This window comes from Pan troglodytes, chromosome 6 (genome assembly GCF_028858775.2).
Source record: "Pan troglodytes isolate AG18354 chromosome 6, NHGRI_mPanTro3-v2.0_pri, whole genome shotgun sequence".
Taxonomy (NCBI): Eukaryota; Metazoa; Chordata; class Mammalia; order Primates; family Hominidae; genus Pan; species Pan troglodytes.
In genome coordinates this window covers 144,706,107-144,732,628 of record NC_072404.2, presented here as the reverse complement: position 1 = coordinate 144,732,628, position 26,522 = coordinate 144,706,107, and the positions used below count along the sequence as shown (strand labels likewise).

Here is a 26,522-nt window from a genome sequence, read left to right as displayed (position 1 = left end):
ATGCCACTCATTAGCTGTGTAATGTTGCTCAAGATGCTTTAGTGAGTCTCATTTTTCCATAAATACAACAGAGATAAAAGTACTTACCTCACAGGTTTTAGAGAGGGTTCAATGAAACAATGTGTGTAAATTGAAACATAGCAGGAAATTCAATAAATCTACTCCCTACCCAACCCCTACGGTTCAATGCTCTCGTAACTCTTGCAGGTAGCCACTCTAATTTGTTAAAGCTTTTTAAAATATATTAGTTAGCTTTCCAGTACTAGTAAGTAAATTTTTTTTTTTTTTTTAGATGGAGTCTCACTCTGTAGCCAGGCTGGAGTGCAGTGGCTTGATCTCGGCTCACTGCAACCTCCACCTCCTGGGTTCAAGCAATTCTCCTGCCTCAGCCTCCCAAGTAGCTGGGAGTACAGGTGTGTGCCACCATGCCCAGCTAATTTTTGTATTTTTAGTAGAGACGGGGTTTCACCATGTTGGCCAGGACGGTCTCAATCTCTTGACCTCGTGATCCACCTGCCTTGGCCTCCCAGAGTGCTGGGATTACAGGCGTGAGCCACCGCGCCTGGCTAGTAAGTAAATATTAATTTATTTTTAAATATTTGATATTATAAAATACCTAAAAGCAGTAAGATTGATCATTAACTATGATAGATGTAGAAGGAGCAGATTAATTGAATGAATATGTATAAGCCTCATATCATACTCTGGACATTGCATTTTGGATGATTATTTGATAATGATTTTCTTACAATTTTATCTTTCTCCTATTGTTGGAGGTTCCAGCTGATACTTTATAATACTCTACAAATCAAAGGTCACTTGTAAGCTATACTTGTTTGGGGAAAAAAAGCTCATACAATTTATTGAACTAATAACTTTTTTGTTTTCTCTCTTTGTATAATTGCCTATTCTGGATCCAAGGTGGCATAGAGGAAGGTCTAATGAAAATGATCAAAGGTCTGACAAGTGACTCTACCTTTAATGATAAAAAGATGGTTCCTTGATGGGCAGAACATACAGTACACCAGAATGAAAGCAGGAACTGACGGCTCCACTTCCTGCAGTTAGAGGTAACTAATGAGTCACTTGAGTATTGCGACAAGGGACCAATGCCAAATTGAAATAGCTTCACATTGCCTTTTAGGGGGATTCATAGCATTTTCATAGCTGTAACAACAAATAAAGCCTACAGAGTGCTTTAGGGCTTGCAAATTGTGTTCAGCAATAGGAAAACTCATCGGATAAGAAGTTCTTCGTGAACTAAAAAAAATGACAAAGATGATTATTTTGCTCAACTAGCAATTTATTCCAAAAAGATACACTGCCCTATGTACTCCCATAGGATGTACATGAACTTTCATGTATTGCATTTCTCCTAGCACAGCACTTACCACAATGAATGTAACTATCTGTCTACTTACCGGTATTCTCTATAAACTATAAGCTCATAAAGGGAGAAGCTGTGATTCTTATTCACCCTTATATCTGCAGGCACAAATCCTAGGCACTCAATCAAGTGCTGAATCAATATATCTGAAGTAGCCTATTCTATCTTCACTGTCTATACTTGTTTGAATACTCACTAAATATGGTAAAGATAAACCAAGACTAAAGTTAAAATGATTTTTAAGGGCAAAAAGAGCTGGGAAGAAGAGGGAAGGTGGAAAGCTGGGGAGCTGGACAGCAGTCAGGCTGCAAACTCTGGCTTCCGTTTCACCAACCTTGTTCAAAACAGTCACATGTTTTTATTCTTTTTTAGAAGCCCATCCAGGAAAAGGAATAATAATGGAACTTTTCAAAGGTCACCCTGAGTCGCTAACTTTTCCAGTGTCCCCTTTAAAGAAGAATAGATAAACCGTGTTTCAGATGCTCAACACAACCCCAACACAACCACACACCTGCGTACATGCACATGTGGGTGCATATGCACACACACCATGTACACACACCACTAGAGGGGGCCAGTCACTCTTATACTCTAGATTGTAGGATCAAGGTGAATAAACCATATAGCTATCTAGCTGCATTATCATCTCAAACCAGTTTATCTGAGCTGAGCTGTCTTCTCTATAGTGTTTTCTATTTACAGTAATCCCTCCTTCCTGGGACAAGTTCATGCTATCTTTTAATACTAAAGAAGACTAGGTTGTACAAGGCTTTCTCCACTTAGAACATAGCATTCTAAAACCTTGCTTACTGGTTAGACACCGAATTCAAGTTTCTTTAAGACAGAAAAATATTAGAGCGAGATTAACCACTTAAATATAAGTTATGCAATTTTCCCCAAGAAATGAGTATCTTTCTCTGACAACCAGAACATGAGTTAAGTGGCTCCCTGGTGTTTACCTCCTCTTAATAATTAAACACCAATATACAGTCCATTTTGTAATGGATTGGTTTTGTAATCTGCCCACCCCAATTGTGGTACCTTAGTAGATTCTACCCCTAACTTTCCTACCTTGTCTGGAACCAGGGTCTTTTAAGGTAATCCTCCTTTTCCATTTGAGAGAGAACTGCCTAATTCCAACAGGCATTAAGGCAAGGGAGGGAAAGAGACTGTTAAAAGAGGGGTAGCTCACCTTATGCCAGAGGGAGGGATGAAAGCAGGAAAGGAGGGGAAAAAGAGTATAAGCAGCTGGCCTTTTACAATAATGGCTATAGCAGCGGCAAGACTGGTATATAAGAGCTTAGCCTCACCTGGGCCTTAATCCCAGAGTTGCCATTAACAATGTATTTCTTCTTGCTGCCCAGCATAGTGACATTACCAGCCCCACTGCCACCTCTGTGGTCCAGGGACCCTTGTGATCAGGCCTTTAAACTTTCCTCATCAGCAATTCTGTTGGCTCTGGTTCCAGCCAGCTTTTTGGGCTGGGGAGTGGGGGACTACTCTTCCTTGGAATCCCTGAAGCAGCTCCAACAGTACCTTCAGCAGTACGGCCCCAATTTAATAAGGCATTTCTGTTAGTGGCTCAACAGCCATTCCTAATTCTAGTGGCTGTTTTGCTTTTACTTATTTTTTTCCTAAACACCTAATTACATGGATCCTCTGACCTCTAAACCTTGCAAGTCCCTTGACAAGGCCCAACTTGCATGCGCATAACAATAGCTTATTTATATAACCACTGCACTTTTTTGCTCGCTATAATTAACTTGCTAATTAGGTTCCTTTTCAACCTTACCTCCTCCTTTTCCATGTCAGATGATTTTAGTTAACCTAGTCTCATTAGAAAAAAATTAACCACAGAGCCACTTAAACAATGAGAGACTTCATTAAAGGAGTAAGAAAAAAAAAATTAATGGTGCCAAGTACTCAGGCAGGCCCTACCCTACACTCTGTGTCCTTGGATTAGCCAGACTGGGGACACTGATTTCAGCTCTGTCACCAAGGAAATCAATTTTCTCGGTTCACTGCTTTCCTCTGAATTGTGCATCTTTTATACAGGTTTTGATATTTGGTTTCTAGTCCCAGCTCAAGATTGTTGCTGATTTGGCACAGGGTGACCCAGTTTGCTTTTTTCAGAAAATGTGTGTTTTCAGAAAATGTGTGAAGGTACGACTACAAAGGGAAGTTTCTTATCTCCTCAGAGTCCCCAGAATCACAACAATCTTATTACGTGCCAAATATTCAAGCAAAAGGGCAAAGAATCACATTATTTATTTGCTGATTTCTGAAAGAGACATAGTGAAGAAGAAAGCTACACTCAACTGTCTGCTACAGAGATTGGGGGGAAAGTGATGTCAATTCTTCCTTAATTAAAAAAAAAAAAAAAAAGACTGCTTGTTGAGCACAAGAAAGGACATAAAATGGCAGATTTTCTTTCTTTTTTTTTTTTTTTGAGATGGAGTTTTGCTCTTTTTGCCCAGGCTGGAGTGCAATGATGCGATCTCGGCTCACTGCAACCTCCACCCTCCGGGTTCAAGTGATTGTCCTACCTCAGACTCCCAAGTAGCTGGGATTACAGGCATGTGCCACCACGCCGGCTAATTTTTTGTATTTTTAGTAGACATGGGGTTTCACCATTTTGGTCAGCTGGTCTTGAACTCCAGACGTCAAGTGATCCACCTGCCTCGGCCTCCCAAAGTGCTGGGATTACAGGCGTGAGCCACCGTACCCAGCCGGCAGATTTTTTTTTTTTAAGGATAATCTTTATTTAGAGAGAGAAGGTCACATTGCATACTGCTTATTGACATCTCTGGAAGAGAAAAGTTTGGTAAGTGCCTATTTTCACAGTTCTGTGTATATGTTACTTCTATTAATTTGTACAAGAATCTTAAGAATTAGGCAGTATTATTCTCACTTGACAAAGCAGGAAAGTTTAACTCTAAGAGAACAAATGATTTGTCCAAGGTCTCACAGCAAGTAAGTGATGGGACTGGAATTTGAGCCTGTGTTTATGCTAGAGCCAAAGCTCCATCTACTATACCATGCCTCATAATATTAATCAGAAGACCAAAGATCCTAGTCCTAGGTGTACTAGCCTCAAATCATTCCTTTTATCTTTAAATTTATTTAATTTAAAATTACTCTTTAAATTCATTTTCATATCAGATTACATTTTAGAAATGACATCATCCCGGATAATCTTGGGGCCCTGATCAAGTCACAATTCTAAAACACCTAATTATATAAGAATTAGAACTCTAACAGCTCTTTAAGGCAACTTTGCCCAATGTCACTACCAGAAATGGAAACAGAAATTAATTGAACTCAAATATGAATGTTCACCATCACCCACAGCAATTCTGATCTCTTACTCATAATTTCACAAAGTGAGACAGATCATTTGCTTGCTTGATGAATCTCTAAACTTTTGCTCCTCCTAACAAGAATGTTCACCCCAGTCCGCATGTACTAAGCTGGTTCCCCTTTCCCTCACTCAGGTAAAAAGGAGCTCCTTGGTCCAATGACTTAAGTCAGATAACTTGAGCCAGAAGGACTGGCATATCTATACCAAATAGAACCAGAAGACATTTTAGGAGACTGACAGGAAAAGCCTTACCACTTAACAAGTTTTGTCTGTTTGTTTGTTTTGGTTTTTTTTTTTTGAGACTGAGTCTTGGTCTGTCACCCAGGCTGGAGTGCAGTGGCGCGATCTCGGCTCACTGCAACCTCCACCTCCCGGGTTCAAGTGATTCTCCTGCCTCAGTCTCCCGAGTAGCTGGGACTACAGGCGCATGCCACCACGCCTGGCTAGTTTTTTTGCTTTTTTTTTTTTTGTTTGTTTGTTTGTTTTTAGTAGAGACAGGGTTTCTACTAAAAAAAAACTTAAAAATTTCCATCACTTACTTCGTGTTAGCCAGGCTGGTCTCGATCTCCTGACCTCGTGATCCGCCCACCTCAGCCTCCCAAAGTGCTGGGATTACAGGCGTGAGCCGCCGCACCCAGCCAATAAGTTTTTATAGAATACAGTAACTTTCAAATTTTAGCTGCATCAAAATCACCTGGAGAGCTTATTAAAGCACATTGCTGGATCTTAACCACCAGAGTTTTTGAATTATTAGGTCTGGAGAGGGCCCAAGATTTTGTATTTTGTAATTTAAAAAAAAAACTTTTTTTCAGCTTCCAATTCTCTGGTTGAAGATTTTGTGTTTTGAGTAACTCCCCGGGAGATGTTGATGCTACCAGTCTGAAGACCACACTTTGGAAACCACTGCTCTAACACTTTCTCCAAGCGTGAGTAAAGCAGCCCTGATTCTCCTGACTCTTCTTAACCAACCATTCTATCCTATCATGGCTATAACCATGGAGGCATGTTCACAGGCAGAAAAGTAAAGGTTATTTGAAAGGTCAGAGAATACAATGAGGTGATCCTTTCTTTTCTTTCTTTTTTTGGGGGGGATGGTGTTTCGCTCTTGTCTCCCAGGCTGGGGTGCAATGGTGCCATCTCGGCTCACTGCAACCTCCACCTCTCGGATTTCAAGTGATTCTCTTGCCTCAGCCTCCTGAGTAGCTGGGATTACAGGAGCACACCAACCATGCCTGGCTTATTTTTTTTTTGTACTTTTTAGTAGAGATGGGGTTTCCCCATGTTGGGCAGGCTGGTCTCGAACTCCTGATCTCAGGTGATCCGTCCACCTTGGCCTCCCAAAGTGCTGGGATTACAGGCATGAGGCACCACGCCCAGCTGAGGTGATCTTTCTTTACACCCACAACAGGGTCTAAAGAAAACTGGGTCTAATTCTGCTTTCGGTAACTTAAGGCTCTTAAGAAGAGACAGGTAATATATTAAGAAAAACAGGACTCATGGGGAGGACAGAAGATCTATTTATCCTAAAGAGGATCAAGGCCAAGAGGAACCAATTAATTCCTTTTCAAGTACATAAAGTAATACTACAAAGGATGTATCTGTGTCTCTACTTCCTAAGGTCTGTCATCATTTCTAAAATAGGGATAATCATATCTACTTTGCCTATTTAAAATGTATGCTGAGATAATAAGATGTGAGAGGGTTTTGAAAACTACATATTGATATACAAGTCTAAAATATTAATATTTCTATTCTTTCAAATTAAGTGTTCTTAACCTATATTCCATGGATGTCTAGAACCCCCTACAACAGTATGCAAAATTTTGTGTTTTTAATATCCTGGGGAGAGAGCCCATAGTTTTCATCAGTTTTTCAAATGGCTTTCTGTTTTAAGCACCAATCCTGACCTAGAGTTATAGTCAAGCTACCTCTACCACCATTTATCAGACACTTTGGAGATTTTTGTCTCTAATTCCAAGTAGATATGGTTCAGATATTCCTCAAAACACCTCTCTCTTCCAAGCCAAATGAGCGGCTTGAACTAACTCTTTACCTATGAAAAGGATTACTTCTTGCCATAAGAATATCGGGCATCAAGCTGGCTGGATACTCATGAAAGTCAATCAACCAGATTTCCTATGGAAAAGTACAGAGAGCTGGAGTGGGAGGAGGAGGAAAGGTTAAAATGTAGAAACATAGAAAAAGTTATTGCTGATCTCCATGCATGTCAGTCAAGGTTACTACCAGAAGGGACTAAAGATCTCTCAGGGGAAGTAAAACACATTAATAAAGACAATCTTTAAAAGGAAGTGTTCCCCAACCTTTCAGCAGTAAAGCTGTCTGAACAGGGCTAAGAAAATCCTTCACATGAAAACAGCTGAGGAGCAGAGGCTCCAGGAGAAGTTTTCCAGTGATTGATGGAACGTAACCTTGAAAGTCTACCTCGTCAGTTCTTGAGATTGGGGTTCTCAGGCTTCATCCCGGCTTACTTCCCTGCTGGGAATCAGAGATGTGAGTACTGTCAGCTGTTATATGTGGTGTGAGTCCTATTCTCTGAGGGATATGAAGTCCCTTTTTGCTGGTGATTTTTAACAAAAGGGAGATGTTGTAATATACCTTCTCTGCTAAATTTTTCTCCTGAAAGAAGATTTGAGAGGCTTCTCATATTTCCTTTGGTGGCAGGGATAGTTTCAGTGGAAATTTCATTACACTAATATGTAAATGGGAACATGAGTAAGACACTCGTTAAAACTTTAAATTGAAACTTTGGCCCAACATGGGAGCTGGAGCAATGGTTTTTTTCTTGGGGATTAAAAGACACTTTAACATTTTACAAGTAAGGTCTGGAAGTCCATCGGCAATACACTAGAGGGTGCTCAGAGGTTAGCTTTCTTGGCTAAGTGGCTATCAGTAGCAACCTAATGAAGTACTTTCAGACCAAGTCAGGAGTCAATGACTTACGTGGTATCTGAAAGAAAGCCTCAAAAGTCTTTGGCAAAGAAAAGCTAGCAAATGAGACAATCGTGTTATTGAAGACTAGCTCCTTCCTATTCCTTTTTATTGCTGTTCAAAATACTGAGCAAAGGTATTTTCCTGCTATTTAAGAGAGAATGGCCAAGAAATTCCTAAGTGAGAGTAATACCTTATTAAAAACAGAACAGAGCAGAGCTGTGCTTTTCTAAATTATTATTTTGTTTGTTTGTTTTGAGACGGAGTCTCGTCCTGTCGCCCAGGCTGGAGTGCAGTGGCGCGATCTCAGCTCACTGTAAGCTCTGCCTCCCGGGTTCATGCTATTCTCCTGCCTCAGCCTCCAGAGTAGCTGGGACTATAGGCGCCCGCCACCACGCCCGGCTAATTTTTTGTATTTTTAGTAGAGACCGGGTTTCACTGTGTTAGCCAGGATGATCTTGATCTCCTGACCTCGTGATCTGCCCGCCTTGGCCTCCCCCAAAGTGCTGGGATTACAGGCGTGAGTCACTGCACCCGGCTGCAAATTTTTTTATTTATTTTTTACCAACCAAGACACAACACTAAAGAGCTGTGTTTTATTAAATAGTGTTTTCTAAAAGCTGGGAAGCCCTAGATCATATCCCTTATGCAGTGGTCACACCAACTCCTTTAGGGCAGTCTTCCCGTTCACATTAAGTAGAAAGAAGGTAAATGGGTGAAAGTTCAGCAGGAGCCACTACTGAACTTTGAGGGGATGTGCTAAGCTTGTAAGACGGTGAGGACTATGACAGAAATAAGAATTATGATAAAACTTTGATTGATTCTGAGTTGGCACACTAATGTTCAGTAGAATTCTTCTGTAATATTCCTTTATAGAAATACCAAAGTTTGATACCTTAACGTGGCCCTTCCCTTAAGAAAACCAAATTTCTTTTTCCCTCTTCTTATTAGTGAGTAGCAAGAAATTCAAAAAAACTCAACCCAATCAGAAGTATTACATAAATCCTTCCATTAATTCTAAAACACTATGTTACTTGGAATAAGCTTGTAGATGGATAGGTTTTCTTTCCACAAAATGTTTTAAAATTGAACACAAGACTGGGCGTGGTGGCTCACACCTGTAATCCCAGCACTGTGGGAGGCCGAGTTGGGTGGATCACCTACGGTCAGGAGTTCAAGACCAGCCTGGCCAACATGGTGAAACCCCATCTCCACCAAAAATACAAAAATTACCTGGTATGGTGGTGCACACCTGTAATCCCAGCTACTCGGGAGGCTGAGACAGGAGAATCACTTGAACCCAGGAAGCGGAGGTTGCAGTGAGCTGAGATCATGCCACTGCACTCCAGCCTGGACAACAGAGCCAGACTCCATTTCAAAAAAAAAACAAACCTGAACACAATGTTCTGAAACGACATTAAGAAGAACAGCAATAACCTCCCCCAAAACAATAAAAAATAGTTGTAACAATGAGTTGAAATGTAAGCTCCTCAGGGGGGCCTTTGTTAGGCCAACTACATATTCTATCTCATTATCAATAGTTATTTCTTCAAATCCATAATTCTATAAACACTAAAAAGAACTTGAAATATGTTTTAGAGAGTCTAACTAGTTTTCCATAGTGGGGAAACACAAATCTGTAAACATAAACCTGTGTGGGCTGTAAGAAATCAGGCTAAATCTAGAAGAAACTATTTAGAAACATAAGGATGGTTATTGTCTTTAAATTAAAAGTTGAAATTCGATCCAATATAATAGGTTTATATGCTAGTTCTTATCAACAAATAAGTCCTTATTATCATTTTAGTAAAACTACTGATCAGGCAAACATGGTATTCTGAAGAACTGTACCAAGAGAGCTGCAGTTCCTGCCTTAGAGAAATATATATATAAAGGATAGCTGGGGGGGAAATAGGGAAATGTTGTGACTGAAGGGAAAAATACGGGCAGGGAGGGGAGAAATGTTTGCAATCTTTGCAGACTTGAGAGAGCACCATTTCTGTAAGTTCTGTTTTTGTTTTTTCTCCTCATTGTTCTTTTTCTTTACCCCCAGAGAAACAAATGAAGCATCAGGTTGAAAACAGAAGTGCAAAACAGTCACAGGAAACACAACCCATACATCACACCAGCAGCCGGAGGAAAGCCCCTGCCCACCAGAGATGACCAGGCAACAAGCCCTGGCCAGGCAACTCTCACACCTTTCCCAGCTTCATGGATAATTAAGAAACAGCGGTGACCTAGTACCTAGGAACTAATCAGAACATAGAGTAATAACTGTTTTTCCAACCACGGATCTTGGTAAGAGCTTCTCAGAGATGATCCTTGTCACCCGTCAGAAACGGTTGCCTGTCATTATCAAGAAACAGAAGGAGAAACAAAACGACCAGTGAACTCACCATCCACTCAGGCATGTGAAAAGCTGAGGTGCCCTCATTACCGTCCCACTTCTCCATAGTGCAGGCTTGGGTAAGATATGTCCTGAAGCAAAAGGGAAAGCTGGTTTGGAAATACTGGGGTTATCTGAGTGCCCCAAAGCAGACCCAACCCTAGTGAGATTCAGAAGTTCACAGTGGCTAGCAGAAGCTGCATCCCTTTTCACAGCAGCCTCCGATTCAAATCAAGAGCATTAGTCAACTGCCTGACAACCCCTTACTGGCCGGCTTCAAAGCCTTCTGTGTCTGATTTCAAAATCAGAGCTGATGCAAAGTGCTGCACCCAGGCACTGTGCTTCTCACAGGGCACTCACTGTTTTAATGCTACCCAAACACTCTACCCGCACCTCCCCAGTGGGGACTTTCTGCAGCAATAGTTGGACTTCCTTCTTTCCCTGTGTGTGAGGCACTTGTGAATTCTCTCCCACCCTTCAGGACACGTCACTGGAGGTGCGGATACCAAGATCAATAAAGACTGAGGTCAGGAAGGCACTCCCATTTTGTCTCAAGAGTTGCTTGATTTGGATCAGTAAACAGGCGTTTCCTTGAAATCAAGAGCTCCTAGGGCTTTCAAGTTTAAACAGCTATGCAGAAGCTCCCCATCTGCTCACACCAGGGGTCTGGCACCAAACTCTCGCATATCTCAAGTTAGAGTCTTATTGCATGGGAGGTTCGGATGGAGCCTAGGAAGATCTTTTTCAAAATCAGAATTTCTGAGCAACTCTAAGAAAGTTCTGGGACGACAGCTCCCTCTGCTGGCTCCGTGTGCTACATACACGAAGGCCTCAGGGCCCGCAGCTACAGACTACACAGGTGCTGATTGCAAAGTGGCTTCACTGAGGCTAGTCAGAAGCCACCACAGTGTAGGTTTAGAAGACAGCCAGGGTTTCCAACCAAGACTAGTACTGCCTCAAAGTCCCTAACCAATGCTGGATTTTACACACAGATCTGGTTTCAGGAAGAAACAGGATGCCAGTGCAGTAGCCCTGTACACTATCACCTTAAAGGACCTCCGAAGTTGTTTCTGCTTTATCTCTCCATACCAACTCCCTCCTTGCTGCACACTTCAGAATTTTGGAAATAAGACATAACTAGAAAAAAGGTAAGCTAGCCTATCTCACCTGCTTAGTTCATTCCTAGAGTATATTATCCAATAAGAGTACCACAGGTTTCAGGCACAAAGGAAGCCTAACAAGATATGCCTGCTTTGGTCCCTTTAAGGACCAGGACTCTTTACAGTGTTAATTCCCATTGAAGAGGATAGTTTCTCTACAGCTAACAGTGACAATATTATAATTATGATTATAGGCTCTGTGAAAGGAAAACATCTTGGGCCCCCAAAATCACTAAGCCAAAGGGAAAAGTCAAGCTGGAACTGCTTAGGGCAAACCTGCCTCCGATTCTATTCAAAATCACCCCTCTGCTCACTGAGATAAATGCACATCTGATTGCCTACTTTGAAGAGGCCAATCAAAAACTCAAAAGAATGCAACCATTTGTCTCTTATCTACCCATGACCTGGAAGCCCCCTCCCTGCTTCCAGATGTCTCGCCTTTCCAAACTGAACCAGTGTTCATCATACATATGTTGATTGATGTCTCATGTCCCCCTAAAATGTATAAAACCAAACTGTGCTCTGACCACCTTGGGCACATGTCATCAGGACCTCCTGAGGCTGTGTCATGAGTGCACATCCTCAATCTTGGCAAAATAAACTTTCTATAAACTTTTTTTTTTTTTGAGACGGAGTTTTGCTCTTGTTGCCCAGGCTGGAGTGCAATGGCGTGATCTCAGCTCACCGCAACCTCCGCCTCCCAGGTTCAAGCAATTCTCCTGCCTCAGCCTCCCGAGTAGCTGGGATTACAGGCATGCACCACCATGCCCGGCTAACTTTGTATTTTTAGTAGAGACAGGGTTTCGCCATGTTGAGGCTGGTCTCAAACTCCTGACCTCAGGTGATCCGCCTGCCTCGGCCTCCCAAAGTGCTGGGACTATAGGCATGAGTCAGCACGCCCGGCCAACCTTGGCAAAATACTTTCTAAATTAACCGAGACCTGTCTCAGATGTTTGGGGTTCACAGTTCATCACCCTGTAACGCCTTCATTACTTAAGAGAATGGTCCTTTGGATTTGGAATGGAGGAGAGGAAGGTAATATCTATGGAAGAGGTACTGTAAGATGCCAGAGAGGGCAGAATTCAAATGAAAGGCCAGAGGTTTGACTGGAGAGAAAGGCAGGTGAAAACAGGGACTGTTGAACCAGGTGCATTCAGACGTATCAAGGGATCACAGGGAGGGTGGAGAGCAGGCGAAATAAGAACAGCAGAGGTAGAAGTAAAGGAAGCTGTGGTCATAGAGGAGCTATGGAGTTGAGGCGACTTGAGTGATGTCAGGACACAGGGTGATGAGATGCAGGGAAAATAAGGCCCACTGAAGTCAGAGTGTCAACTCTGATAAAGTCTTAGCTCCTAGCAACCTCTAGTTATTGTCCTCTGGTCTTCCTTTAAACCCAGAGGACTTCTTAAAATGAGAAGTCACATCTGTTACCTAAATTGCCAATGGTGTATTTCATCTGTGCTTTAAATGCAACACATCTACAATCAAAATTATTGATCTGTCTTTCCTTTCCCGCCCCCCTCCAAACAACACTTTCTTCTCCTCACTTTTTGTGTTTGTGATGCCACTGTCCTCAGGCAACCATATATGAAACCTCAGGCACCTTTGATTTTCCCCTTTTCCCGCAGTCCCCAGAACAATCACTTGGATATTATTTCTGTGCCCTCCTCCACCAAACCTTTCATCTATCCCTTTCTGTTCATTTTCACTGCCTCTTAACCCTCTACAAATCCTTTCCCAGAAGACAATCCACTTCATATCCATATATATATATATATATACTCTATCCTCCAGGTAAACTGTATTATCTGCTACTTCTTGAATGTAAAGACTACAGTGTGGTGACCATGAACACTGGTTTTGGAATCAGACAGAGTTAGGTTAGAATCCTGCCTCTGCCACTTACTTGACCTCTCTATATAACTCCAATTTCCAATTTGTATGGTGGAAATAATAACAGCTACCTACCTAACAGGACTGATGCAAGGATTTTAAAAGGGTACATACTCTAAGGAGTTAATTAATGGTAGCTCTTAATTATGTTATTATCATGCTGTGTTCTTTCCTACCTCAATGCCTTTGCTCATGTCATTTTCTCAAATCAAAATGCATTCGTTTCTGCCTTCACTTCCATTATCTTCACTTTTCAAATATTTAAAGGAATAACAGTTCTACCATGAAACCTGACCTTAAAAAAGGAATCTCCCCTTCATCTAATATTGTTCTTTGGCTATATCACTATTCTCACCATTCCTCAAATTATAGTTCCTATGTATGTGTGCTACCCCTTGTTAGTCTCCAGGCTCTTCAGGGGCTTAGCCTACTTTGATTTGCCTACAATACCTGCGATATAGTAGGTGCTTAAGAAATTACCAAATTTAAAATTTATGTATGCTGTACGTATTCTTAATTATACTTTGGGGGCAACTTGCATACTCAATGTATTCAATATGTTTATGTCCATTTTATAGAATTTGGAACACTGTTTTATATTTATGAGGCTTAGTTATATTACTGACTACAACTATATGACTTATTTGACGAGAAGTCCTTAGTAGGGTTTTAGTCCTTAATTATATTATCTCTGCAGGAATATATAATCCATTTTCCATTGCTCGATCTGCACCCATTGTAATCCATTTTGATCTGCATTATAATGAAACTTTTAGGAACAAATTAAGGCCAAAAGTCTATTTTATGGCTAGAGTGAAGCCCAACCGTTAGAATATTTCAGTGATAAGAAAATTACTAGATTATATTGATAGTGTAGACTAGTGTGGTAACAATAATAATTTTAAAAAAGAAAAGGTAAAAGAAGCTGGGCGCAGTGGCTCACGCCTGTAATCCCAGCACTTTGGGAGGCCGAGGTGGGCAGATCACCTGAAGTCAGGAGATTGAGACCAGCCTGGTGAATGTGGTGAAACCCCGTCTCTACTAAAAATGCAAAAATTAGCCAGGTGCAGTGGCCCGCGCCTAAAATCCCAGCAACTCAGGAGGCTGAGGCAGGAGAATCGCTTGAACTTGGAAGAGGTTGCAGTGAGCCGAGATCGCGCCACTGCACTCCAGCCTGGGTGACAGAGTGAGACTCCATCTCAAAAATTAAAAAATAATAAAAAGTTAAAAAAAATTTGTTTTAAGGTAAAAGAAAAAAATTAATATTCTATTCTATTCTATTCTAACCTAAGAGGGTCTCACTATGTCACCCAGGCTGAGGTGCAGTGATGTGATCATTGCTTGAACTCCCAGGCTCAAGTGATCCTGCCACCTCAACCTCCTGAATAGCTGAGACTACAGGTGTGCACCACCACACCTGGCACATTTTTTAATTTTTTGTAGAGATAGGGGTCTCACTATGTTGCTCAGGCTTGTCTTGAACTCCCAGGAGTTCACCTCAAGTGATCCTCCCACCTTGGCCTCCCAAAGTGCTGGGATTACAGACATGAGCCACCGTGCCCAGCCTATTTTCTCTATGTAATGATTAAATAAATAGAAGATGACGACCTTCATGATAGTGTTAAACCACAGAAGAAAATGACTTTTAGAGAAACAAGATTAAAAATAAAATAGGCCAGGCATGACAGCTCATGCCTGTAATCCCAGCACTTTGGGAGGCCGAGGCGGGTGGATCACTTAAGGCCAGGAGTTTGAGACCAGCCTGGCCAACATGGTGAAACCCTGTCTCTACTAAAAGTACAAAAATTAGCTGGGCATGGTGGCGGGCGCCTGTAATCCCAGCTACTCAGGAGGCTGAGGCAGGGAGAACTGCTTGAACCCGGGAGGCAGAGGTTGCAGTGAGCAGCCTGGGCAACACAGTGAGACTCCATCTCAAATAAATAAATAAAAGAATAAACACAAGTAAAATATATCACTTTGGCAGGCTAAACTAAGTGTTGTTTTTAGTTATGACTTTTTTTTTGTTTCCTTACTGTAGGTTTTAACTAAAATAGACTATTTGAACACTGCAACCTCACTACATCTTTCTGCAACAATTCTGAAATGGAAATAAAATAGTAGCTATTACATTTGAGAACTGAAGGCCTATTAACTGACAAAGACTGTGTAAGGCATAAGGTATAGGTATAAGTACTAGTTATAAATTCGTTTCCAATATAATTCCACTTTACCATAATGTGCCTTAGAAGATACACCTATAGCCAGGGCAGGAGTGAGACCACTGCATATGATTATATTACCCTTAACATGTAGGTGAGGAGTTGGCAACTTCAAAAAAAGTTATGCAAACTGTATCGGCTCCTGCGGCTTTCTGTTGTACAAAAATTGACCAAGTATCTGAATAGCTTAGAAGAATCTTAACTCCAAAAACAGCTCAAAATCCTCTGTGCCAGTTGTATTCCCACAAGTATTGACTCGATACTATCGTCATCCATGAGGGCATATGGCCTGCCGGATGATCTGAAGTCAGTGAGTATGTGCTTAGGGCCAAAGGGGAAGGGACAAAAAGTTACTCTTTTCAGGGCTCAAAGCTAAAAAAACCACCAGGCAGTGAAGATGTTACTATAATGGCAGAACAGTTTTAATCAAAAGGTGATGAATCTGGAACCTAGAGATAAGGCACAGGGCAAGGAATACAAGAATGTGACCCTGTCTTCTTTTCCTGGCTTTGTTTTATTGGACTTTGGCAAATCACCTAATTAGCCTTCTTCAATCTCCTTATCATAAAATGGGAGGGAGGTAAGGAAGAGTGAACTGTGGAAGGTTAGAACTGGTTCCTTCCAGTTCTAACACTATTTCCAATCCATCTAGATTCTCTGAGACCATAAAAAAAAAAAAAAAAAAAAAAACCAAACAAACAAGAAAACCAATAACTATTCCTTAGTCACCTAAGTTTCAGCTTATTATGGAGGCTAAAGTTCCTAACCACCTGAGTTCAAAGCTCAATGTGGTCAAGTATGAGACTGGCTGGAATTGCTGGACCTTAAATCTCCCTTACTCCTTCAAACTCAAAATGCCAGTGCTATCACAGACACCGGCATTGTTGAGCCCTTCTCCCTATCTCACAACCTAAATGATGTTAGGTATCTTACTTATCAGTTCCTCAGTAATCTAAAATTCATACCTCACAGGTATTTTTTGGACCAACATGGAAGCATCATCATTACAGGTAAAGACTATAGGCTTTTAAAGTTGAATAGACTTGGGTTTGAAGGCCAGTTTCATCACTTACTAGCTGTGTATCCTCAGGCTACACAACCTTTTTGAACCCTTGTTTCTTTGTCTGTAAATCAGGATAACAGTATCTTCTACACATTGGTTTTATAAAGATTAAATAACTAATACATATAAAACACTAAGCACCAGGAAGCTATTTTGTCCAAAACTAGATAGAGCAGAGTAGTACTCAACTGCCTGGTTTGAATCTCGCTTCTTACCAACAGCATAACCTTAGGCAAATTACTTATCCTTTTTGTGCCTCAGTTTTCTCATCTGTAAAATAGGGCTATTAAGAATATCTATCCTATAGGATTGCTGGGATAATCAAATAAATTAATATGAATAAAGCACTTAGCACCTGGAACTTATTAGTGCTATTTAAAATTTACTATTATTCAGCCTGAGCAACATAGCAAAACCCCGTCTCTTAAAAAAAAAAAAAAAAATTAGCCAGACATAGTGGTGTGCGCCTACAGTCCTGGCTACTGGGGAGGCTGAGATGGGAGGATAGAGCCCAAGAGTTTGAAGTTACAATGATCTATGATCATGCCACTGCACTCTGTCTGGGAGATAGAACAAGACTGGGTGTCCAAAAATAAACAAACACACACACATACATAAAATAACTATTATTGTTAATAATTACAGCATGTACATCCTTCTCTCTAGCATACCCAAATCCATTTTCTCTTCTTATACATGAAGAATTCATTCATTTAATCAAATCACAAATATTTACTGGGTGCCTACCGTGTGCCAAGTACCACAGAAAAATGATCTTTATCTTCGTGGTGCTTACAGTACAAGGAGAGAGGCAATTAAATAAGTATATAAAAGTGTGAGAAATGATAATATAAGTACATGGGAGTATATGGCAAGGGCACCAATTATGTGTATTGGGGCCGTGGCATGAGAGAAGCTCCATTTAAGCAGAAAGGTAAAGGATAAGCGGGGAGTTACCTGGTGTGTGTTGGAGGGGAATTGAGAAGAGTATTCCAAATAGAGGGAAGAACATGTACTCCGTAATATCTCTTGCAATCTGTCCTATCTTCCTCACACCAGCTGTATAAAGCCTGACCATCATCATTATCTGTCTAAATCGGTGCTTTTCAAACTTGAATGTGCATATAAATCATGTGAAGATCTTGTTAAAATAAAATGCCCATTCTGATTTAGAAAGTCTGGAATAGGTCCCAAAATTCTACATTTTGAATAGCTCTGAGATGATGACAATATGGCTGGGACAACACTTTGAAAAGTAGAAGTTTACCTAGATAATTCCATTCATGTAACAGCCTACTTCAATTCATTAAATTCATTTATACATGCCATATCACTTCCTTGTTTATAACACCCCAGTTACTCCTCACTATCCTCAAAATAAAATCGAAACTCCTTAGCATGATGACATATAAGACCTTTCATGACTTGGTCTCTGCCTATCTCTGGAGCCTTGGTGCTCTACATTCCCTTACCTTCCCACTCTGAATGAAAGCACACATAGGCATATGCATGCACACACATACACACACACACACGTCTTTCAAAATTTATAGATTAACTGTAATTTCCTTCAGTAGACATTTCCAGCTCCTGGTCTAGGTTAAGAATCAATTACACGAATTACTGAGTGATCCCCCAGACTGATCTCTATCACAGTGCATGTCAGCATTGATACTATAATTGATCATTTGTCTCTTTCCACACTGGTACTGCAAGCAATCTGAGAACAGAAGTTATATGTCCTATTTTTGTATTCCAAGTGCCCAGCACATAGTAAACAACCCATGAATATGTGCTAGATGAATATATGATTTAAAGAATAGTGGCCGGACGTGGTGGCTCACGCCTGTAATCCCAGCACCTTGGGAGGCTGAGGCAGGCAGATCACCTGAGGTCGGGAGTTCGAGACCAGCCTGACCAAAATGGAGAAACTCTGTCTCTACTAAAAATACAAAATTAGCCGAGCGTGGTGGTACATGCCTGTAATCCCAGCTACTTGGGAAGGCTGAGGCAGGAGAATCACTTGAACCCAGGAGGCAGAGGTTGCGGTGAGCCAAGATCATGCCATTGCACTCCAGCCTGGGCAACAAGAGCAAAACTCCGTCTCAAAAAAAAAAATTAAAATTAAAAAAAAAATAGCTAGCTAGCTCAGGGCAAAGCCTAAAATGAATTAAATATAGAACAGGTAGCTGAAGAGTAAAAGGAAGGAAAAGAGAACACGGTATGAGTAAAAATTAACAAAACTATAAATAGAAACATCACTATAACAAAATTATGCTTAGTATAAACTAAATGTACCTCCTTGCCACTGACTAATCCAGTGTTTCTCAAATAAACAATTAAGTAATACAAAGATTACAGTATTCTAAAGCAGTCACTAAGCTACCTTCTCTACTCCCTAAGACCTGTAGAATCCAGGAGTGGAGTATGGACTTAAATTCTCAATTTCCCTGACCCGGCTAATTAGAGCTCCACTTAGGTCAGGGTTCAGTTTGCTGCATAGTTAGCACCTCTAGCTAAAGCTGTTCTCAAAGAAAAGTCAAGCTTAAACTTGAAAACTTGTTCTTAAACTTCAAAACAACAAGAATAAGAGTGGGAAGGAATTTGCATTTAGGGCCCTCAGTTTTATCACTGAGCTGGAGGTTGGGGGTTAAACAATGAAACATAATGCCATTAAATGAATGTAGAATGTGTGCTTCTCGCTATATTCTTTTTTAAAATAAACTTTTTATAGAAGCATAACTTAGTTACAAAAGTACACAAATAACAAAGCTACAGCTTGATAAAATTTCAAAAGTTAACACACCTATGCAACCACTACACAGATAAGAAACTAGAACATTCCCAGTACCCTAGAGCCTTCTCATAGGTCGCCTATCAGTTGTTACCCTCACTCCTCCCCAAAAGTAATCTCTGTCCTGACTCTTGTCACCACTGATCAGTTCTGCCTATTTTTGAACCTGATATAAACATCATAAAATATTTAAGGTGTCTTTTTTTCTTATCAATGTATTTTTAAGAATTGTCCAAGTTTGTTGCATTTACTAGAAGTTTTATTTATATTGTGGGAAAGTATCCCATTGCATGAACAGCCACAATTTACTGAATCCATTTTTTCTGTTGATGGGCTTTTTGGTTGTTTTCAGCTTGGGGACTATAAAAAAATAATGTTGCTGTGAACATTCTTGTATGTCTTTCGGTACCCATATGAAAATATTTCTACAGATATATATCTAGGAGGGGAACTGCTAGGTTATGGGGTATGCATATGTTCAGCTAGATAATGTCAAACAATTTTCCAAAAATACTTGTTCTAGTTTATATTCCTACCAGCAAGATCTCAGTATTCCAGTTGCTTCAGATCCTTGGTCTCTGTCATTTTAGCCTTTCTAGATAATGGTGTCACACTGTGGTTTTCATCTATATCTTGCCACCACCACTACCATTACCAACACAACCACTTAAAAAAAAATTGTGGTAAATGTACATAAGAGTTACCACTTTAACCATTTTTAAGTATACAGTTCAGTGGCATTAAGTACATTCACATTGTGCAACCATCACCACCATCCATCTCCAAAACTTTTTCATTATCTCAAACTGCAACTCTATACCCATTAAACAACAATTCCTCATTCTCCCTTCCCTCCAGCCCCTGGTAACCAAGGCTCTGCTTTCTGTCTCTGAATTTGACTACATTGGGTAACTCATATAGGTGGAATCATACAATCTATTTGTCCTTTTGTGACTGACATTTCACTTAGCATAATGTTCTCAAGGATCCTCCATGTTGTAGCATACGGCAGAATTTCATTCCTTTTTTTTTTTTTTTGTGAGACGGAGTCTCGCTCTGTCGCCCAGGCTGGAGTGCAGTGGCGCGATCTCTGCTCACAGGAAGCTCCGCCTCCCGGGTTCACGCCATTCTCCTGCCTCAGCCTCCTGAGTAGCTGGGACTACAGGCGCCCGCCACCACGCCCGGCTAATTTTTGTATGTTTAGTAGAGACGGGGTTTCATCGTGTTAGCCAGGATGGTCTCAATCTCCTGACCTCGTGATCCGCCCGCCTCGGCCTCCCAAAGTGCTGGGATTACAGGGGTGAGCCACCGCCCCTGGCCTTTCTTTTTTAAAGCTGAATAATATTCCATTTTATGTCTATGCCACATTTTGTTTATCCATTCATCTGTCGATAGGCATTTGTGTTGTTTCCAGCTTTTGGCTACTGTGAACAGCGCTGGTATCAACAGTGATGTGCAAATATCTATTTGAGGCCCCACTTTCTTTTTTTTTTTTTTTTGAGATGGAGTCTCGCCCTGTCACCCAGGCTGGAGTGCAGTGGCCTGATCTCAGCTCACTGCAAGCTCCACCTTCTGGATTCACGCTATTCTCCTGCCTCAGCCTCCCAAGTAGCTGGGACTACAGGCGCCCGCCACCACGCCCAGCTAATTTTTTGTATTTTTAGTAGAGATGTGGTTTCACCGTGTTAGCCAGCATGGTCTCGATCTCCTGACCTCGTGATCCACCCACCTCGGCGTCCCAAAGTGCTGGGATTACAGGCGTGAGCCACTGCGCCCGGCCCACCAAGCACATTTTTATATGCTTATTGGCTATTTGGACATCATCTTATGTGAAGAGTCTTTCAAGTCTTTTGCCTGTTTTTCTATTGGGTTGTCAGTCTTTACTGATTTGTATGAGTTATTTATACATTCTGATTTTGAGTTCTTTGCAGTTATAAATCTTGCAAACAACTTCTCTCCCTCTGTGGCTTGCTTTCCCACTCTTATTAATAAAAAACATTTTCTTTTGAAATAATTTTAGACTTAGAAACAACTTGCAAAAATAGTACAGAGTTTCCATATGTACTTCACCTAGCATCCTCTAAGGTTAACTTCTTGTAAAATCACAGCAATTATCAAAACTAAGAAATTCACATTGGTGCAATACTATTACCTAATAATACTATTAACTATTAACTAAACTGCAGGCTTTAGTTGGATTTCACCAGTTTTTCCACTAATACCCCTTTTCAGTTCCAGTATCCCATCCAGGATCCCACATCGCTTTTGGTTGTCCTCCTTGGTATCCTCCAATCCGTGATAGCTTCTCAGTCTTTCCTTGTCTTTCATGACTGTGAAAATGTAACTGACTGAATCCCGAAATAACACTATACATTGATTTGATTAAAAAACTAGCAAACCTATGTTTGTTATCTATTCATCTCTTTTGATTTTTAGTAGAATGTAGGTACCAGCCTTTATATATTAAAAGACAATAATTTTAAAAATCAGTTAATTCAATTCCTTATTTTAAGGATAAAGAAGCCAAGACCTAGAGAAACTAAATACCTTGCCAAGAGTCTTACAGTACTCCTTTTCCCCATGGATTTTATGTGGAAGGTGACACTTTTCTTCTCTGTGACTTTTGACAAACTTTTGGAGTATCTTAAAGGCCTTAAGTAAATCAGAGACCCTCCCTTCTTAATCAACATGAACTAAGGATCTCTGTTTCCGTTAGGAGATCAACAGGGCCTACACAGTTCCTAAATTGCTGGTCTGTTTTCTAATTTTTCTGGAATGAGGATACATTGCTCTTATATTGAGAAGAAAAAAAGAAATGTGTGGTAGACAAAATAATGCCCCTCATCAAAGATGCCTATGTTCTAATATTTCTTTCCTTTGTAATGGAAGGGAAAAAAGGAATAGACACAGGCAGCTTTATAGATTTGGTTATAATAAGATGAAGGAATTAACATCTAGAGGTTCCCCTACACACACAATGAATTATGAGATGACATCAATTACAGGGGGTAGGGTGGAAAGGCTGTAGGAGAATTGAGGAACATGAAGAGAGAGTGGTTTATAGTAATTTAAAAATAGACAACTAGCAGCCACTGAGTTTCTAAGTAGGGCAGTAATATGTCTGCAGAATGTGATAAAAATATGCTTAAGGAAGATGGTTTATTACTGTGTAACTCTTACATTCAAGGGAAAATGTGGCTGAAAGAAATGAGAGCAACTTTGAGGTCAACTTTGAAAATGGTTGAAGTCTGGATTTCCAGATTATCACTATATTAATGAAAAAGAAGGAACAAATTTGAGAAATCATATAAAGGAAGAATTAGCAGGATCTAGACAAAGGTTTGAATGCCGAGTTGAAGGAGAGAAAAGTTCCTATAATATATATGTGAGTAGCCATTTTCAACATAACACATTCAAATATGTATCCAGCAATTTATATCCTTACCTTTTTTACATTTGTGATAATAACCACTATGATTATTTCTCTCTACCTGGTACTTTTCTGCCAAAAAGTTCTGACTGCTTTCCAAAATGCTTTCTTTACCTTTTAACCTTTCCCCATTGAAGTCAAATAGGGAATATTCCAATTAGTTCCAAAGCAAATCAATCAAACATAACCATAATTAGCAAGCAGATCTTTTTACATCCAAGGGTAAAATACTGTCTACTTAAGAAGCAAAAATTGTCCTAGAATACAAACCTTAAGGGAGACCTACAGAGTGAATTTTCCCTTATCCTCCAAATAACAACTCATTCTCTAGCAGCTAATTTCTGGAAGTTGTGTTGATGAATGAGCTAATGTCTGTGAGATACTTTAAGGTCCTCCAAAATAAATATATAAAATACATTGATTCTTATTATTTGAGGTAGTTACATTCTATAAAGTTGCCATGAACACTAAATTTGCCAACAGTGAACCACTGCTCCTAGGAAAAATACACGGTTAGGTGCATGTGATTCTCAGCATTTGTGTCAATAGATAATCTTGTTTTATATGTATTTCTGTTTAAAGACATCTTATTTAATGTATTTTGGTACATTATCATTGAACCCAGAGATAACAGCACTATAACTCATGTCTGAACTAAGCTGATCTAACACACATTTTCTCAGTAACACACATCACAGCCTTTTTGAGCTTAAGAACACTAGACAACACTTTACCATGACACCTGGGGACAATTTTACACAGTGCAATCACTAAAAGAAAGCACAAAAATTCAAAAATATATGGCACTAAACAGATTATGAACAGGACACGTGTTTACAGTATAAGGGATGAAACAGGAAGGCAGACCATTGTCATGTTTGACCTCAGCTCTGTAGGTCTTCTTGAAGGTTTGTATTCCAGGACATTTTTTGCTTCTTAATGCATGTCAGGTGACACAAATTTTTCACCATTCTATGCATGTCTATGACCCCAAAAGGATCGGGGGTATTCATTTGGGGTTACAAATAAATTTTACTGACTAGGCAAATTTGCAAATATGGAATCTGAAAATAATGAGGACTGACTGTGCTGCTGTGTTCACTCGCTCTGGATGACTCCAAGGCAAATTTCCTCTAATTTTAAAGGTCATGAGCCAATTATTTCCTACGGGAGCTATAAATCCCTTCTGTGAGGTCCATAAATCACTTCAACTTTGCTTCTAAGTGCAGTTCTCTACAAGGTAAAGATGCTGTAGTCAAAATCTTCTGCCAAGTCTAGCAGTGACAGAGAAAGTGGAAGGAAGTTCAATCTATCTTCTTAATGCAATGCTGACATTGTAGTGTTAACCAGAGTCTATGTTCGGTTGCAAGAGCAAGTCTTACTCAATGTCATCCACAGTGAAGACTTGCAAGGGACCATACATAGGCAGACTACCATTACCAAATGGTCATGCCTGCGCCTGGACTGTTCTGCTGCTGAAAACAACCCAGATACACAGGTCAATACAACCTAGTAATCCTGTTACATTTCCTTACTCAGCCCTTTCTTCTTGTCTCCATACCAGCTGTCATAATGTTCTATACTTTCTCAAATGTCTGGCTATAACATCCCTTACTCTCAGTATATTACTTCTACTCTTATTTTACAGAAAAAACTAAAATCATTAAATGGAAACAATTTCTTTTCCAACTTCTCAATACTCAAACCTATAAACTTCCCCACATCCATCTTCTCCTATCTCCCTCCTGTTTTAATGGAAGATCCTCTCTTCCCATCAAAATCTATCCTTCCACCAGTGCTCTGGATCAAATTCTCTCTCACCTTCTTGGGGACTGATTGCCTTCAATGCCAAACTCCTTGGCTTTCTAAACTTATTACAGTATATCCACAACTCTTCACCTTCCATTCAGTCCTCAATCTATTATGGTCTGTCTTGTCTTGCCAATCCACTGAAATTATTCATGCCATGGTTACTATGTCCTTATTGCTACACCTATTGGATACTTCTCAGCTTACTTTACTTCTCAGGATTTTGACATAGTTATTAATATTTCTTCCTTGAAAGACTCTCTTCCTTTGGCTTTTCTGATATTATATTTCCTTTGATCTCCAAAATATCTTCATTCTCAGTTTCCTTTGGGCTTCTCTTTTTGGTCCCTCAAATGTGGGAATTCTTGAAGATTCTATTCTAGTCTCTGTGTCCTCTTCAGTCAAATCTCCTCTTACCTGTATCCATGGCTTCATTTACTATTAACGTACAGGTAATTTACAAAACTCTGTATCTATTAATAACATCTCCCTCTGAGCTTAAGTTCCAGACAGTGGCCTACTAGATGGCGTCACTCTATGATATTCCTATAGGCACCTCCATCTTAACACATCTAAAATTATTTGCTTATTTTTATCTAATAAGGGAGATGGATAAAAAATTAAGTAAATAGATAGATGAAATAATTAAATTTATGCTGTTATACAGGAAATGACCAAGAGGCTAAATAAGGTATAAAAGGAAGAAACTACCTTAGATAGAATAATCAAGAAAGGCAGTTTTAAGGTGATAACATTTGAACTAGGACCAGAGGGATGAGAGAAAGCTTGCTATATGAAAGAAAGAAAATAGTAATTGCAAAACCCCTGATGTAGGAAAGAACTTGGCATGTTTAAGGAATAGAAAGATTACTTGTGTGGCTGGAATTTAGTGAATGAAAGGGAGAATGAGGTTGTAAAGAATGTAAAGAATGGCCGGGCATGGTGGCTCACCCCTGTAATCCCAGCACTTTGGGAGGCCGAGGCAGGCGGATCACCTAACGTCAGGAGTTCGAGACCAGCCTGGCCAACACGGTGAAACCCCATCTCTACTAAAAGTATACAAAAATTAGCCAGGTGTGGTGGCAGGCATCTGTAATCCCAGCTACTCAGGAGGCTGAGGCAGGAGAATCGCTTGAACCCGGGAGGCAGAGGCTGCAGTGAGCCGAGAGACCACACCATTGCATTCCAGCCTGGGCAACAAGAGAAAAACTCTGTCTCAAAAAAAAAAAAAAAAAAAAAAAAGAATGAGGAGGTAAAGGCCTAAACATGAAAGGCCTTATAAGCTAAGGAATTTGAATTTTATTCTATGTATAATGGGCATTATTAAAGGATTTTAAGCAATGGAGTGACATGAAATAATTTCTATTTACATCTGCTGCTGTGTGGAAAATGGATTAGAGGCAGGCAAGAAGGGAAGACCAATGAGATACCTGATGCAGTAGATCAAGTGCAAGATGATGGTAACCTGGAATAGGCTAATAGCAAAGGTGGAGAAAAGCAGGCAGATCTGAGGTTATCTTAACGGCAGAACTCAAAAGACTTGCTAACAGATTGGAAGTAGGAGGTGAGGAAAAAGAAATAATGACGTCAATTCTAGTTTGAACAACTGGGTTGGAGGTGATTTACTAAGATGAGAAAAATTGGGGCAGAGTGAAAGAGAGAAATTTTTGGGAGAAATAAATTCCATTGTGGACATGTTAAATTTAGAATATGAAACATTTATGTGGGCACAGTATATATATAGATAGGTAGAGTGAGAGTCTGGAGCTCAAATACGAGGTCTACACCGGGGACAGCTTGACTGGAAGCTGTCAAGCTCATGGTGGCGGGTTTGGGTTTTCCAAAATTCTAATTTCCATTTGAAAGCTTGAATTTTATCATTGACAACAAATACTGTCAGTTTCCTTGAGACAGGCTCACTTCGTTCATTTTCAAGAAAATATCTGCCAGATGCCCAAACCTGAATAACCATGGTCTCTCTGTAAAGTAAAAGAGATACACGATTAAAAAAAGGAGCCTAGTGCAGTTTGCAACTCAAACAATCAGGAATGCTTTCCCTCAAGACAACCAT

General features: G+C 40.2%; 1 protein-coding gene across 7 annotated transcripts in view; it reads right to left on the bottom strand.

The window, feature by feature from the left end:
• AHCYL2 (adenosylhomocysteinase like 2) overlaps positions 1–26,522 on the bottom strand; it is a 207,798-nt gene that overhangs the window by 53,899 nt on the left and 127,377 nt on the right. The window contains exon 1 of one of the 7 annotated variants that reach the window (XM_054656295.2): positions 10,094–10,504. The exons of 4 other annotated variants lie outside the window; for them this stretch is intronic. In XM_054656295.2, the coding sequence (XP_054512270.1) occupies positions 10,094–10,150 (57 nt within the window). In that variant the 5' untranslated portion in view covers positions 10,151–10,504. Of the gene's footprint in view, positions 1–2,697; positions 2,800–10,093; positions 10,505–26,522 lie in introns of those variants that run through there. 2 more of the 7 variants (XM_054656294.2, XM_063815589.1) reach the window with 2 other exon arrangements.